We start from the raw sequence: 16,118 nt of genomic DNA on the forward strand, positions 1-16,118 counted from the left end.
CGAGGGGCCCTTATGGCAAAAGCACGGTCGCCTTTGGTTTTCAGTCTTGACTTTGGAACAGCCAGAAGGGCCCCACCTGAGGATCTAAGGCTGCGAGCTGGCTCATACGTGGTCAACATTTCTACTATATATGTCGGGGCCAGACCCAGACGTGCTTTAAAAATGATCAGCAAAATCTTAAAATCAATTCTAAAACGAACAGGGAGCCAGTGAAGAGAAGCCAGGATCGGGGTGATGTGATGTCGTCTGTTACAACCAGTAAGAAGCCTCGCTGCGGAGTTCTAAACCAGTTGGAGGCCAGAGAGTGACTTACAGTAGTCCAGTCTTGAAAAGACAAATGCATGTATGATTTTTTTCCAGGTCTGGGGGAGTGAGGATAGGTTTTATTTTGGAGATGGTTCTGATTTGGAGGAACAGGACTGGACTACTTTTGTGATGTGGGGTCTGAAAGTGAAGTCGGGGTCAAATAGAACTCCTAAGTTCCTTGCCGTGGATTTTATATTTAAAGACAGAGGACCAAGTGCATTTACAATAGGAGTGATGGGGTTTGCGGGACTAAATAAAATGATCTCAGATTTCAAATTATTTAGTTGAAGAAAGTTTTGAGCCATCCAACAGTTGATATCCTTAAGACAGTCCATAATAGCAGCTAGGCTTCTTGGGTCGTCGGGTTTCAGTGGAAGGTATATCTTCCACACACACACACACACACACACACTCACACACACACACACACTCTAACACACACACACACACACACACACACACACACACACACACACTCTAACACACCTCTCTCTGTGTCTCCAGATGAGCTTCCCCCTGCGGTGGCTCTGTCCCTACATCCCTCTGTGTCCTCTGCAGATGGCCGACGTTCTCCTGGCTCCGATGCCATTCATCGTGGGCGTTCACTCGAGCTACTTCGACCTGTACGACCCCCCCACTGACGTGGTCTGTGTGGACCTGGACACCAACAGCATCTTCCAGTGAGTCCGTCCCCACGCCGCAGGGTTACCCACACACACACACACACGTGTAGGCATGTAGCGGCATCGAACGCTCGTATCGTCATGGTCACCGACAAACACACACGTTCATCATGTCAGCGCTCAAACAAAAACATCCTACAATTCTTCACGGAACTCAGAGGTTTTCTATTTCAAAATAAAAGTTCACGACTTGTTCTTCCATCATGTGATGAAGTCTTTGGGTTTTACTTTTACCTCTCAGGTCAGAGGACAAGAAGCCGTTGTCATGGCGATCGTTACCCAGGAAGCACGGCAAGACTCTGTTCAACACCCTCACCAGCCTCCACAAGACCCTGGAGAAGAGTAAGTGACCGCCCCGGCTTTTCAAAATAAAGTAGAGAAACCTGACTAACTGTGTCACTGACGTTCCGTTCATCAGGTTTCATAACAAAAGCTGGTTTGATGTTGAAGGTTCCTCTGATGACGGCTTGTTGACAGAAGTTCTGAATGTAGCGGACTCTAGAACCACTCATCTGATCCATGTCACACTTCAGTGAAGGAGATCACAGAGATGTTCTTCAAGAGTTAAAAATATATATATAATATATATATAGATTCGTCTGGAGTTATGGTTCAAAAGTTACAGGCCGAAGCGTAAATTGTTGTTATAACTCCACCAGTAGCCCTTGTAATTTATTCATTTATTCATTTATAGCCAGGTATAGCCAATATTAATCAACATTTCAGTTTCCACTTCAATGTAAATGTGCCAGAGTTGGTGCGTCGGTGTTATGTGTCGGTGAACGTACTCGGGTTCATCAATACAACAGACAAGTAGATCACATGATCAGTTATATGTGATCTGTGAAGAACACGCAGACGGAGATTCATGTTCATAGATGTCTCACACCGTCGACACAAACGGCCGATCAGCCTTCCCTTTGAAATCACAGTCTCTGTCTCCATCTGCTGGATGAATGGAGGTACTGCACTCATCCTAAAGCCAGTGGCCTTCAGTACAGTTATGGTGAACGAGGTAGATAGAAATGAATGAAGCTGGAGTCACATCCAGCTACAGATGTGTTTCTGCCTTTTCTGTTCTTGGCCTTCTGTGTGAGTGATCAGTAGTGAAGAACGTTAGCTTTATGTAGCAACATGTGACACATCGGTACCCAACATGAAGAAGACCACAGTCGTCCTCAGCAGTCGTCCTCAGCAGTCACTGATGGATAGATCGAGGGATAGATCGAGGGATAGATTGCTGGATAGATCGTAGGATAGATTTCCTTTGTGATCAGCTGTGTCCTCACATTTTCACACATCACATAAATCAGTGTAGAAACTTAAAGGGTCTTAAACATCCAGGTTGGTACGTGACCTCTGACCTCTTCCTTTAGCCCGTCGTTAGCACCAGGAGCCTCTACCGTCCGTCCTCAAACACCTCCTCCTCCTCAGATAGTGTTTTAGATGTTTCCTCAGACAGTTAAAGTCCGACCTTCTCTCCTCACGGCTGCAGTCTGCACACCCGGCCAGGAGGAGGCGACGCTGGAGTTCCTGCTGACGGACTACGATCAGATCTACCGGAGCCAGAAGCAGCTGGAGCTGGAGATCCAGGAGGCCTTCCTCCGCTTCATGAGCTGCCTGCTGAGAGGATACCGCACCTTCCTGCTGCCCATCACCCAGAAACCCTCCGACACCACCACGGACTGCAGCTCCCTGTTCAACCTGCAGGGTGAGGGGGGGTTAGACCTTCAGAGTGAGGACACTTTGACCGGTCCTCACTTTGGGATTAGACCTTCACAGACCTGTTTGAGGGTTCAGACTTGGTTATAAGGGTCAGGGTAGAATCACGTTAGAATCAGGTCTAGATCAGGGTAGAATCAGGTTAGAATCAGGTCTAGGTCAGGGTTGAATCAGGCTAGCATCAGGTCTAGGTCAGGTTAGAATCAGGTCTAGATAAGGTAAGAATCAGGTCTATGTCAGGTTAGAATCAGGTTTAGGTCAGGTTAGAATCAGGGCTAGATCAGGTTAGAATCAGGTCTAGATCAGGTTAGAATCAGGGCTAGATCAGGTTAGAATCAGGTCTAGATCAGGTTAGAATCAGGTATAGATCATGTTAGAATCAGGTCTAGGTCAGGTTAGAATCAGGTATAGATCATGTTAGAATCAGGGCTAGGTTAGAATCAGGTCTAGGTCAGGTTAGAATCAGGTCTAGATCAGGTTAGAATCAGGTATAGATCATGTTAGAATCAGGGCTAGGTTAGAATCAGGTCTAGGTCAGGTTAGAATCCGGTCTAGATCAGGTTAGAATCAGGTATAGATCATGTTAGAATCAGGTCTAGGTCAGGTTAGAATCAGGTATAGATCATGTTAGAATCAGGGCTAGGTTAGAATCAGGTCTAGGTCAGGTTAGAATCAGGTCTAGATCAGGTTAAAATCAGGTATAGATCAGGTTAAAATCAGGTATAGATCATGTTAGAATCAGGTTTAGGTTAGAATCAGGTCTAGGTCAGGTTAGAATCAGGTCTAGGTAAGGTTAAAATCGGGTATAGATCATGTTAGAATCAGGTTTAGGTTAGAATCAGGTCTAGGTCAGGTTAGAATCAGGTCTAGGTCAGGTTAAAATCAGGTATAGATCAGGTTAAAATCAGGTATAGATCATGTTAGAATCAGGTTTAGGTTAGAATCAGGTCTAGGTCAGGGTAGAATCAGGTTAGAATCAGGTCTATGTCAGGTTAGAATCAGGTCTAGGTCAGGGTAGAATCAGGTTAGAATCAGGTCTATGTCAGGATAGAATCAGATTAGAATCAGGTCTAGGTCAGGTAAGAATCAGGTCTAGATCAGGTAAGAATCAGGTCTATGTCAGGTTAAAATCAGGTCTAGATCATGTTAGAATCAAGTCTAGGTCAGGTTAGAATCAGGTCTAGAACAGGTTAGAATCAGGTATAGATCATGTTAGAATCAGGTCTAGGTTAGAATCAGGTCTAGATCAGGTTAGAGTCAGGTCTAGATCAGGTTAGAATCAGGTCTAGGTCAGTTTATAATCAGGACTGTGTCTGACTTGAGTAATGATCAGGACTGTGTCTGACTGCGACCCGTGAACTCCTGCAGGTTTCCTGAAGTCTCGGGACCGAACGCAGCAGAAGATCTACAGTCAGCTGACGAGGACTCAGATGTTCACTCAGTTCATTGAGGAGTGTTCCTTCGTCAGCGACCGACACGCCTGCCTCGAGTTCTTCGACGAGTGTGTCCAAAAGGTCAGAACTACGACCGTCATTGTCCTTCATCTCACTGCGTATCACTCACATGGTCCTGCAGCGTCTTCACTGTAGAAGCCAGAGTGAGTTTAACTGTGAAGCAACTGCAGGACCTGTTTTGAGGAACAGTATAGAAACATCAGAAAACTATTTAATGGAGGCTATCAGCAGACATAGAGGTAAAATCCAGTCTAAAGGGTGCTGTAATCAATACTGAATGGTAAAGTACTGGATTACTTTAAGCTCATGAAGTGGAGGTAATGTACAGTATACATGTAAATACTAAATCCTTCTGACTGAAGATAATAAACAGAGGAGGTTCTCTCCATGGTAGAACCCTCAAACCCGTGAATAAAGGCAGACATCACACAAACCTAAAAGGAAATTAAGTTCTACCAGTCTGGAAGAATGGCAGTTAGTCTGTCGAGTCTTAAAACATATAAGCAGGACTGCAGGTATCTCCTCATGCTACCAGGAGTGACAAGGCCACTGGCACAATGCCAAACTAGAGACACATCTCAGAAGGATTAGGAGAGAAGAAGACCACTCTCTGGTTCATTTGACCAAAAGCAGCTGGAATTGATTCACAACCGCTTATGATTCCTAACAAGACCGATCAATATCACAGGACTTTAATTGGATTGATGTCAGACTGTGACATCATTATTTTGGTAACAAAGGTATCAAAGGTAAAGTTGTCTCTGAGAAGAATCAGGCCATGAAGACGTAGTAACTAAACGTGATCGTCGGTCACCAGGTGGACGTGGAGAAGCCCGAGGAGGTGAGGCTGATTGATCTGGATGAGACTCACAGCGGAGAACACACCGTCTTCATCATGCCTCCTGAAGAACCGCAGGAACCAGACGGGTCCGAGTGTCCGACCCTCTACAGGTACAGAACCCCGACGTGTCCCTGAGGGTCTCTGTTTTACTTCATGTATGCTCATATGATTTCCCTTCCTCGTGTCCAGTTATGAAACCTTCCCCACGCTGAAGCCGGGGCTCTTCGAGCGGCCCCAGGACCAGGACCAGCTCCGGGTCCCGGCCAAGGGCAGCGCCCCCAGTAGCCCTGCCCCCGCCGCACCAAACAGGTACGTATGAGAAGATATAAAGATGAACAAACCGTTTGATCTGTGTAAAGGAGTTTTGGTGTTCGACGTATTGAAGTCGCAGTATTTAGTATTACCTATTCTTAAATAAGTACTAGATCTGTTAGACGTAAACGTTTCCATGAAACAGATGCAAGCAGATGTTCATAACACATCAACTTAAATATATATATACACAAGTAAACTAGTTGTATTATTATAATAATAATAAAGGGATCATTCAGACTCCCTCTGAACAGTGTAATAAAAGACCAATTCAACCAGTTCGATTGTTTAAGAGCCATTAAAACCAGTACAGTATACACTCATTCATTCTCTTAAAGCAGGCTTCGTATGTAGAGCTCTGGTTTCTACTAATACATCACGTCCTCCTGGTCTCCTGCACCAAACACTAAACACATTCAAATCAATGTTGTTGCTGATAACTACATGTCCCAGACTGAGACTAACAAACCCTTAGTTTACAGAAATACATCCTTCTGTTGTTTTAAAGGGTTAGGTTCAGAAGATGACTGAAGAAGGTGACAGATTTAACGTCTGAAGGACTCTTCAGATGTTTCATTCAAGACAGGATGTTTCACTTGATCCTCTCCAACAGGAAACAAAGCGTGGAATTGTTAACACCTTCGGTATCTTTCAGGAGATCAAGTTGGCCCAGAAGCGAGCTCAGAAGTACTCTGCGGTGCCGGACATGTGGTCCAAGTGCCTGCTGGGTCACTGTTACGGCCTCTGGTTCATCTACCTGCCCACCTTCGTTCGAGCGGAGACTGCTAAGGTGCGCGCGCTGCACGCGGCCTACGACGTCCTGAAGCACATGGAGAACCGAAAGGTGGTGCTGCCAGACGAGGTGAGCCGACCGGGTCAAAGGTCACCGCTACCGGGAGGTGGTTCTGGTGGTTTTATGACTCGCCATCGACGACAGCCGAGGCCTCATGTCTGTGTACTGTGTACTATGTACTGTGTGCTGCCTCTGTCAGTGGTATGAAGCTGTTGAATCTGTTTATTTATATACAGTACATACTATGTATACTGTCTAGTTTTACAGCGTGGAATACTTTTATTTATCAGTATACAGTACATACCGTGTATACTGTGTAGTTTTACAGTGTGGAATACTTTATTTAGCAGTATACAGTACATACCGTGTATACTGTCTAGTTGTACAGCGTGGAATACTTTATTTAGCAGTATACAGTACATACCGTGTATACTGTGTAGTTTTACAGTGTGGAATACTTTATTTAGCAGTATACAGTACATACCGTGTATACTGTCTAGTTGTACAGCGTGGAATACTTTATTTAGCAGTATACAGTACATACCGTGTATACTGTGTAGTTTTACAGTGTGGAATACTTTATTTAGCAGTATACAGTACATACCGTGTATACTGTCTAGTTGTACAGCGTGGAATACTTTATTTAGCAGTATACAGTACATACCGTGTATACTGTGTAGTTTTACAGTGTGGAATACTTTATTTAGCAGTATACAGTACATACCGTGTATACTGTCTAGTTGTACAGCGTGGAATACTTTATTTAGCAGTATACAGTACATACCGTGTATACTGTGTAGTTTTACAGTGTGGAATACTTTTATTTAGCAGTATACAGTACATACTGTGTATACTGTGTAGTTTTACAGCGAGGAATACTTTTATTTAGCAGTATACTGGGTCAGGCTTCAGCCTTCAAACAAGCTCTCAAAGCATTAGATGTATTTAGCTTAGATTTTTGGCTTTTGTTTGTTTATCAACAATGTTTGTTTACTTCATAAGATAATGCTTATATATATAGAAATATACACATATCTATAACTTAAAGTCCAGGTTTGTAAGGTGTGTGTGTGTGTGTGTGTGTGTGTGTGTGTGTGTGTGTGTGTGTGTGTGTGTGTGTGTGTGTGTGTGTGTGTGTGTGTGTGTGTGTGTTACAGGTGTGTTACAGGATCCTGATGCAGCTGTGTGGTCAGTACGGTCAGCCAGTCCTCGCTGTTCGAGTCCTACTGGAGATGAAAAAGGCTGGAATCACACCGAACACCATCACCTACGGATACTACAACAAGGTACAAGTACACACATCCAGATACTACAACAAGGTAAAAGTACACACATCCAGATACTACAACAAGGTACAACTACACACATCCAGATACTACAACAAGGTACAAAAACACACACACAAGCATATACTACAACAAGGTACTACAACACACATCCAGATACTACGACCAAAGTACAACTACACACATCCAGATACTACAACAAGGTACAACTACACAAACACATACAGATACTACATCAGCTGTGGTAGAAGAAGTACTCAGATATTTGACCTCAGTGAAAATACTAATACCACAGTAGAGAAATACTCTGTTACAAGTAAGTCCAGCACTCAGTTATTTACTGAATTAACACAAGGAGCAGTATTGGATCTACACATACATACAGTATATACATATATGTATATATATATATATATATATATGTGTATATATATATATGTATATATATATATATATATATATGTATATATATATATATATATATATATGTATATATATATATATATATATATATATATATATATATATATATATATATATATATATATATATATATATATATATATATGTATATATATATATATATATATATATATATATATGTATATATATATATATATATATATATATATATATATATATATATATATATATATATATATATATATATATATATATATATATATATATATATATATATATATATATATATATATATATATATATATATATATATATATATATATATATATATATATATATATATATATATATATATATATATATATATATATATATATATATATATATATATATATATATATATATATATATATGTATATATATATATATGTATGTATATATATGTATATATGTATATATATATACATATATATACATATATACATACAGCGGGTAAAATAAGTATTGAACACGTCACCATTTTTCTCAGTAAATATATTTCTAAAGGTGCTATTGACATGAAAGCTGTCTTGAAGCTGTCATTACCAACAAAGGCTTTTGTACGAAGTATTAAATAAATTTCAGTAAGTGTGTTCAATACTTTTACCCTGAGTCATTCCATTTTATTACACATAACTTAATTTCTGAACTTATTTGTTTGGTTTTCTTTGTATGTATGGATTAGTTGGGTTGTTACCGACATCTGGTGAAAATTTCATGTCAATAGCACCTTTAGAAATATATTTACTGAGAAAAATGGTGACGTGTTCAATACTTATTTTACCCGCTGTATATATATATGTATATATACGTATATATGTATACATATGTGTGTGTGTGTATATATATATATATATATATATATATATATATATATATATATATATATATATATATATATATATCTCCGTCATGTGATCCGGTGACTTCTGTCCTCAGGCGGTGCTGGAGAGCAAGTGGCCGTCCACCAATCAGGGAGGACGTCTCCGCTGGGCCAAGCTGAGGAACGTCCTATTGGCTGTGGCTCAGTTCAGGCAGCCAATCAAACGGCGTCAGAAGAGCGTATCAGTGGGGTCACGAGGAGGTCAGGAAATATTCAGTAAAAGTCTGTATTTCTGTACTCTTACTTTACCGAAGTATTTCTACTTCTGCTCCACTGCAGCTGTACATATTGTACTTTTTACTGTACTACATTTCAGAGGTACATATTGTCCTTTTAACTGTACTACATTTCAGAGGTACATATTGTACTTTTCGATAAACCCTCTCGAAGGAGGACGACTGAACGGCCATAACTGGTAAATTCAAGTTTTCATGGTCTGGCCAGACGGTCCTATAAATTCTGGTTTGTTAAGGGTCCTGGTTGGAAAAGAAACCGGGTACCATCTTTCTGTTAAACGTTTGACATCTGCATCATGAAGGAGGCCGTCATCCTCAATCATCGTAGCCTCGTCAAAACATCCTGCACCAGAGTCACAAAGTCACTAGTGAAATATTTTTTATGAAATCAGCTGAGAAGTTTGTAAATTTAAGTCTAGAAAAATATTTTCAAATGAAAAATGTGTAGGAACCCTGAAAGAACAAGGAAGTGGATGATATCATAATGTAGTTTATTCTGTTGGATTTTGTTTTTCTTTAAAAGAAGCGACGCTGGACCTCGATCAGAGGCCACGCCCCCACTCAACTCTGATTCGTCAGTCCAGTTGGAGCGGTCTGTCTGAGAGCTCTAGTCACGAGTCTCTGACGGGTTCGCTGGTGAAGAGCAGCAGTCTGAACAGCATGAGGACGCCGACTAACAGTAAGAGACGGAACGTTTCCTCTGTGTCATCTGAGCCCCTCGACCACATTTCACCCTGATGATGTCTCAGTGTCTTAAGTCCTCTGTCTCCTCTCCGTCCCACAGAGGTGAAGCTCTGCAAAAAGACCATCCTCCGTAACGCCGGGACCAACGGCTGCGGTGACGTCTTCCGTAAGCCTCCGATGGGACGAAGAGACAACTCCGTCCCTCCTGAGGCTCCCCCCAGTGGTCTCCTGGTTCGGCGGAGTCAGGTCTGCCTATCTACCTTCTACAAAGACTGTGCAGAGTCGGCTGACTTTGAGCCGGACTGCAGCTGCCAGCCTGCAGAGAGAGACGGCAGGTCAGCTAGGACGGAAAATAACTTTTATTAACTCACTATTAATGGATCTTATCTCAATTTTTTTTTTTCTTTCAGTGACATTTCTAGCCTTGGATTACTAATTTATCTGTCTTTGATGTCAATTTTAGATGTTTAAAAGCTCTTCAGTCTTTCCTAATGTGCTTTGAAAGTTGCAGTTGATTAAAAGTGATGCCTGTCCATGAAAGAACATGTGAATTTCCTCCACTGATGCAGGAAAGTGGAGAGAATAGATTGAAACTTCATGTCATAGACTTATGTTATAACAGGAGTTTAAATTTCCAAGCAGCCATAACCTAACACCTACTCCATACAAGCACTACGTCCTGTAACCATGGCGCTGTTTAAGTTCTGTGACCCTCACCTCGTCCACCTGTTAACCTTTGACCTGCAGACCTGCAGGGACACGAGAGACTGCCGGCAGAAATAAAGTCGTGGATGAGAACTACAATAACGTCTCCTCACCAAACCGAGGCGGTCTGGCAGGGAAGCTGCAGCAGCTCCTCACTCCGACGAGACACCGAGTGTCTAATCGACGAGCCGCCAGCGTAGACGACCGGAGAACAGGAGGACGAGGAGGAGGGATAGGACGAAGGGTGTCTGAACAGAGGCAGTCCAGGAAAGCTCAAGTGGCTGAAACACTGCTGAAAGCCAAGGAGAGGCTGGTCAACGCTACCTCAGAGGTTTGACTGCTGAATGTTGTCTTTACTCTTGTTTAGCCTCAACGGTGAGATTTGGATTTCATGTTACAGGGACACATTTGTTATGAACGAGATTCCCACAAGACGTACAGTTTGATTGGTCTCTAGATGATGACGTACAGTTTGATTGGTCTGTAGATGATGACGTACAGTTTGATTGGTCTGTAGATGATGACGTACAGTTTGATTGGTCTGTAGATGATGACGTACAGTTTGATTGGTCTGTAGATGATGACGTACAGTTTGATTGGTCTGTAGATGATGACGTACAGTTTGATTGGTCTGTAGATGATGACGTACAGTTTGATTGGTCTGTAGATGATGACGTACAGTTTGATTGGTCTGTAGATGATGACGTACAGTTTGATTGGTCTCTAGATGATGACATTCAGTTTGATTGGTGTCTGGAAGCATCACAAAGACCTTTGATTCTCATGTGACCTCTAAAGTTTGTTAAACTTAATCACTTTGTCCACTACTGTCCCACGGTGGTGATGTGTAAACATTTATTGGCTTTATCATCTAAATCCATGTCCTCTTGTCTCAGAGTTCGTTGTCTGTAGGAAGTGACCTCGACCTGACGGAAACGCCCAGTCCAGCTTTTCCTCTGCGACGGTCCTGGGACGCCAATCAAGACGGGACAGGGCTCGAGGTAAACTCTTGTTTGTCAGGAAATGATTCCAGCAGCTAGTGAGGTTTAATTGGGTATTAGTTATACTGTAACTAATACTTTTGACTTCACTACACTTATCCACACTTATCTGACAGCTTTAGAAAACCAATTTATTTTGTAATGAGTACTTTTACTGCAGTAAAAGTTGTGAATACTTGCTTCCTCTCTGTGTCCAGGTGTTGATGTCCAGCTGCTCTCTGTGTCGCGGCTGTAACTCGTTGGTTTATGACGAGGAGATCATGGCCGGCTGGACGTCCGATGACTCCAACCTGAACTCGTCCTGCCCTTTCTGCTGCGCGTCCTTCGTCCCCTTCCTGAGCGCTGAGATCTGTGACCCGGGGCCCATCGGCAGGTACGGACTCAAACCTGTGAACTCTAACCTGTGAACCCGATCCACTGCACCTTCAGGCTCCGCTGGTCCGTGGTGCACAGAGACAAAGATTGAAGCAACACTTTCAGTTTGTCTTCATGTTTCCAGGTTCAGTCTGTGAATCCCAGTGATGGAAAGTAACTGAGTACTTTTACTCACTACTGTCCTTGAGTACAGTTTTGAAGTACTTGTACTATACTAAAGGATTACTATTTTATGCAACTTTATACTTGTACTCTATGACATCTCAGAGGGAAATCTAGATATCTGTAGTTACTAGTTACTTTTCAGATTCAAGTAAGTAGTTCAATATATAATTCTGTTTTATTATAATAAGCTCCACCTTTAACTGCAGCATTAAAGTGATGAACACATCAATGCATACATCAATGCATCCATCCATCCATCCATCCATTTTCATCCGCCTATCCGGGGCCGGGTCGCGGGGGCAGCAAGCTAAGGAGGGTCCTCCAGACGTCCTTCTCCCCAGCAACACTTTCCAGCTCCTCCTGGGGGACCCTGAGGCGTTCCCAGGCCAGACGAGATATATAATCCCTCCAGCGTGTTCTGGGTCTACCCCGGGGCCTCTTACCAGTTGGACGTGCCTGGAAAACCTCTAAAGGGAGGCGTCCAGGGGGCATCCTGATCAGATGCCCGGACCACCTCAGCTGGCCCCTTTCGACGCGAAGGAGCAGCGGCTCTACTCCGAGCTCCCTCCCGATGTCTGAGCTCCTCACCCTATCCCTAAGGCTGAGCCCAGCCACCCTACGAAGAAGCTCATTTCGGCCACTTGTATTCGCAATTTCATTCTTTCGGTCACTACCCAAAGCTCATGACCATAGGGGAGGGTTGGAACGTAGATGGACTGGTAAATCGGGAGCTTTGCCAGCTCCTTCTTCACCAAAACGGTCCGGTACAACGCCCGCATCACTGCTGACGCTGCACCGAACCGCCTGTCCATCTCCCGCTCCATTTTACCCTCACTCGTGAATAAGATCCCGAGATACTTGAACTCCCTCGCTTGGGGCAGTGACTCACTCCCAACCCAGAGGGGGCAATCCACCATTTTCCAGAAGAGAACCATGGCCTCAGACTTGGAGGTACTGACTCTCATCCCGACTGCTTCACACTCGGCTGTGAACCGCCCCAGTGCATGCTAAAGGTCACGTTCTGAAGAAGCCAACAGAACCACATCATCTGCAAAAAGCAGGGATGTGATTCTGAGGTCCCCAAACCGGAAACTCTCCTCCCCCCGGCTGTGCCTTGAAATCCTGTCCATGAAAATCACAAACAGGATTGGTGACAATGGGCAGCCCTGGTGGAGGCCAACACGCACTGGGAACAAGCTGGACTTTGTGCCGAGTATCACAGCTCTCACTTTGGTCATACAAGGACCGAATGGCTCGTAGTAACGAACCAGGTACCCCATATTCCCGCAGTACCCCCCACATGACTCCCAGAGGGACACGGTCGAAGGCTTTCTCCAAGTCCACAAAACACATGTAGACTGGATGAGCAAACTCCCATGCCCCTCCAACAGACCTGCAAGGGCAAAGAGCTGGTCCACTGTTCCATGGCCAGAACGGAATCCGCATTGCTCCTCCTGAATCCGTTGGTTTCGACAATCGGACGGAGCCTCCTTTCCAGCACACTGGAGTAAACTTTCCCGGGGAGGCTGAGCAGTGTGATACCCCTATAATTGGAGCACACTCTCCGGTCCCCTTTTTTGAAAATGGGAACCACCACCCCGGTCTGCCACTCCACAGGCACTGTACCTGACTTCCACGCGACAGTGAAGAGACGTGTCAACCAAGACAGCCCAACAATGTCCAGAGCCTTTAGCATCTCCGGTCGAATCTCATCCACTCCTGGCGCTTTGCCACTGAAGAGCTTTTTAACTACCTCAACGATCTCCGCCAGGCATATGGACGAGTCTTCCCCTGAGTATTCAGACTCTACCTCTTCCACAGAGGACATGTTGGTCGGGTTCAGGAGTTCCTCAAAGTGTTCTTTCCACCGGGTCTGCAGTTCTCCCCCCCTGCTGAGCACAGCCTGAGAAAAGCCCTGCTTCCCCTTTCTGAGTCGTCTCACGGTTTGCCAGAACTTCCTTGAGGCCATTCGAAAGTCCTTCTACATGGCCTCCCCGAACTCCTCCCACACCCGGGTTTTTGCCTCAGCAACTGCCGCAGCTGCAGCCCTTCTGGCCAACCGGTACCTGCCTGCTGATTCAGGAGACCCCTGGGCCAGCCAAGCCCGAAAGGCCTCCTTCTTCAGTTTGACGGCCTCCTTCACCGCTGGTGTCCACCAGCGGGTTCTCGGATTGCCGCCACAACAGGCACCGATCGCCTTCCGACCACAACTTCTAGCAGCAGCTTCCACAATGGAAGATCTGAACGTGGCCCACTCGGATTCCATGTCCCCAGCCTCCACCGGGATGCACAAGAAATTATTCCGGAGGTGGGAGTTGAAGACCTTGTGGACAGGATCCTCAGCCAGATGTTCCCAGTTCACCCTCACTACACGTTTGGGTTTACCGGGTCTGTCCGGCAGCCTCCCCCGCCACCTGATCCAACTCACCACCAGGTGGTGATCAGTTGACAGCTCTGCTCCTCTCTTCACCCGAGTGTCCAATACGGCCGCAGGTCTGATGACACAACTACAAAGTCGATCATAGACCTTTGGCCTAGGGTGTTCTGGTACCAAGTACACTGATGAACCTCCCTATGCTCAAACATGGTGTTTGTTATGGACAGTCCATGACTAGCACAGAAGTCCAACAACAAAGCACCACTCGGGTTCAGATCGGGCAGGCCGTTCCTCCCAATCACACCCCTCCAGGTTTCTCCATCGTTACCCACGTGAGCGTTGAAGTCTCCCAGAAGATCTATGGAGTCCCCAGTCGGCACCCTTTCCAGAACACCACCCAAGGACTCCAAGAAGGCCGCATACTCCGAACTGCCTTTGGTGCATAGGCATAAATGACAGTCAGAGACTTTCCCCCTGCGATTCCCAGTCGCAGGGAGGCAACCCTCTCGTTCTCCGGGGAGAACTCCAAAACAGCGGCGCTCAGCCGGGGGCTTGTGAGTATCCCCACACCCGCCCGCCGCCTCTCACCCTGGGCAACTCCAAAAAAGGTTGTTGGTTCCAGAACCAGTGCTATGCGTGGAGGTGAGCCCAACTATATCTAGTTGGTACCACTCCACCTCCCGCACTAATTCCGGTTCCTTCCGCGCCAGAGAGGTGACATTCCACGTCCCAAGAGCTAGTCTGTGATGCCGGGGGTCAGCACGCCCAGGTTTCCACCCCAGCCTGCCGCCCAGCTCACATTGCACCCGACCCCAATGCCTATCCCTGCGGGTGGTGGGCCCACAGGGTGGCGGCACGATGTAGCTTTTTCGGGCTGGGCCCGGCCGGGCCCCATGTGCCAAGGCCCAGGCACCAGCTCCCCTACCAGGTCTGGCTCCAGGAGGGTGCCCCAGTTTCCCTTTTCCGGGCGAGGTGCCACAACCTTGCATCGTCCGATTCATTGAGCTTTTGTGATTTTGTGAATCGCTCTTAGTCTGACCCCTCCCCCGAGACCACTTCGCCTTTGAAGACCCTACCAGGAGCTATTGCCCCCGACAACACAGCTCTCAGGATCACTGGGGCACACAAACCCCTCCACCACGATAAGGTGCCGATTCATTGGAGGAGCACATCAATGCATAAATAATTCTATTCATTAATATAATATAGATTATTCTGCATAATGAGTAGTTTTACTTGTGGTCCTTTAATTATAATTTGATTATACTATTGAACGTTGACTTCTTAGTACGTTAGAATCTCGGTACTTCTTCCACTTCTGATGAATCTTTGGTGATCATCTGACTTCCTCTGCAGCTCCACCATAATATGAATGTGTCAAAGTAGTAGTAGTAGTTAGTAGTAGTAACTACTGCAGCTCCACCAGCAGGTCAAATGTCCCCTTTAATTAACATTATCGTCTGATAGTCTGATCCACATAATATGAATGTGTCAATGTAGTAGTAGTAGTAGTAGTTACTAGTAGTTGGTAGTTGGTAGTTAGTAGTTAGTGGCATTAGTAGTATTAGTCAGCAGTAGTGGTTTGTAGTAGTTAGTAGTGGTTTGCAGTTAGTAATGGTTAGTAGTAGTTAGTAGTGGTTAGTAGTGGTTAGTAGTAGTTAGTAGTAGTGTTAAATGTGTCAAATAAACCCCTCATGGCCCAGAACTCATGAAGACTAGATGTTATGATGGGGACAAATCAAGAGTCTAGAGTCCATTCCAGTGTCGAGAGAGAGCCCCCCCCCCACTGGTGACCAGTGAATGTCCTTTTGTAAATCTGACAGAGCTACATGC

General features: G+C 44.8%; 1 protein-coding gene across 1 annotated transcript in view; it reads left to right on the top strand.

Moving 5' to 3' along the window:
• The window catches only part of LOC129116468 (DENN domain-containing protein 4B-like), a 37,928-nt gene that overhangs the window by 17,808 nt on the left and 4,002 nt on the right, over positions 1 to 16,118 (top strand). Inside the window, 15 exon segments of the mRNA XM_054627341.1 lie at positions 811 to 986; positions 1,231 to 1,331; positions 2,485 to 2,700; positions 4,080 to 4,225; positions 4,983 to 5,116; positions 5,196 to 5,296; positions 5,299 to 5,315; positions 5,974 to 6,180; positions 7,269 to 7,397; positions 8,799 to 8,943; positions 9,502 to 9,657; positions 9,763 to 9,997; positions 10,410 to 10,698; positions 11,264 to 11,368; positions 11,566 to 11,741. Of these exon segments, the coding sequence (XP_054483316.1) occupies positions 811 to 986; positions 1,231 to 1,331; positions 2,485 to 2,700; positions 4,080 to 4,225; positions 4,983 to 5,116; positions 5,196 to 5,296; positions 5,299 to 5,315; positions 5,974 to 6,180; positions 7,269 to 7,397; positions 8,799 to 8,943; positions 9,502 to 9,657; positions 9,763 to 9,997; positions 10,410 to 10,698; positions 11,264 to 11,368; positions 11,566 to 11,741 (2,333 nt within the window).

The sequence above is a fragment of the Anoplopoma fimbria genome, unplaced genomic scaffold (assembly GCF_027596085.1).
Source record: "Anoplopoma fimbria isolate UVic2021 breed Golden Eagle Sablefish unplaced genomic scaffold, Afim_UVic_2022 Un_contig_8660_pilon_pilon, whole genome shotgun sequence".
NCBI lineage: Eukaryota > Metazoa > Chordata > Actinopteri > Perciformes > Anoplopomatidae > Anoplopoma > Anoplopoma fimbria.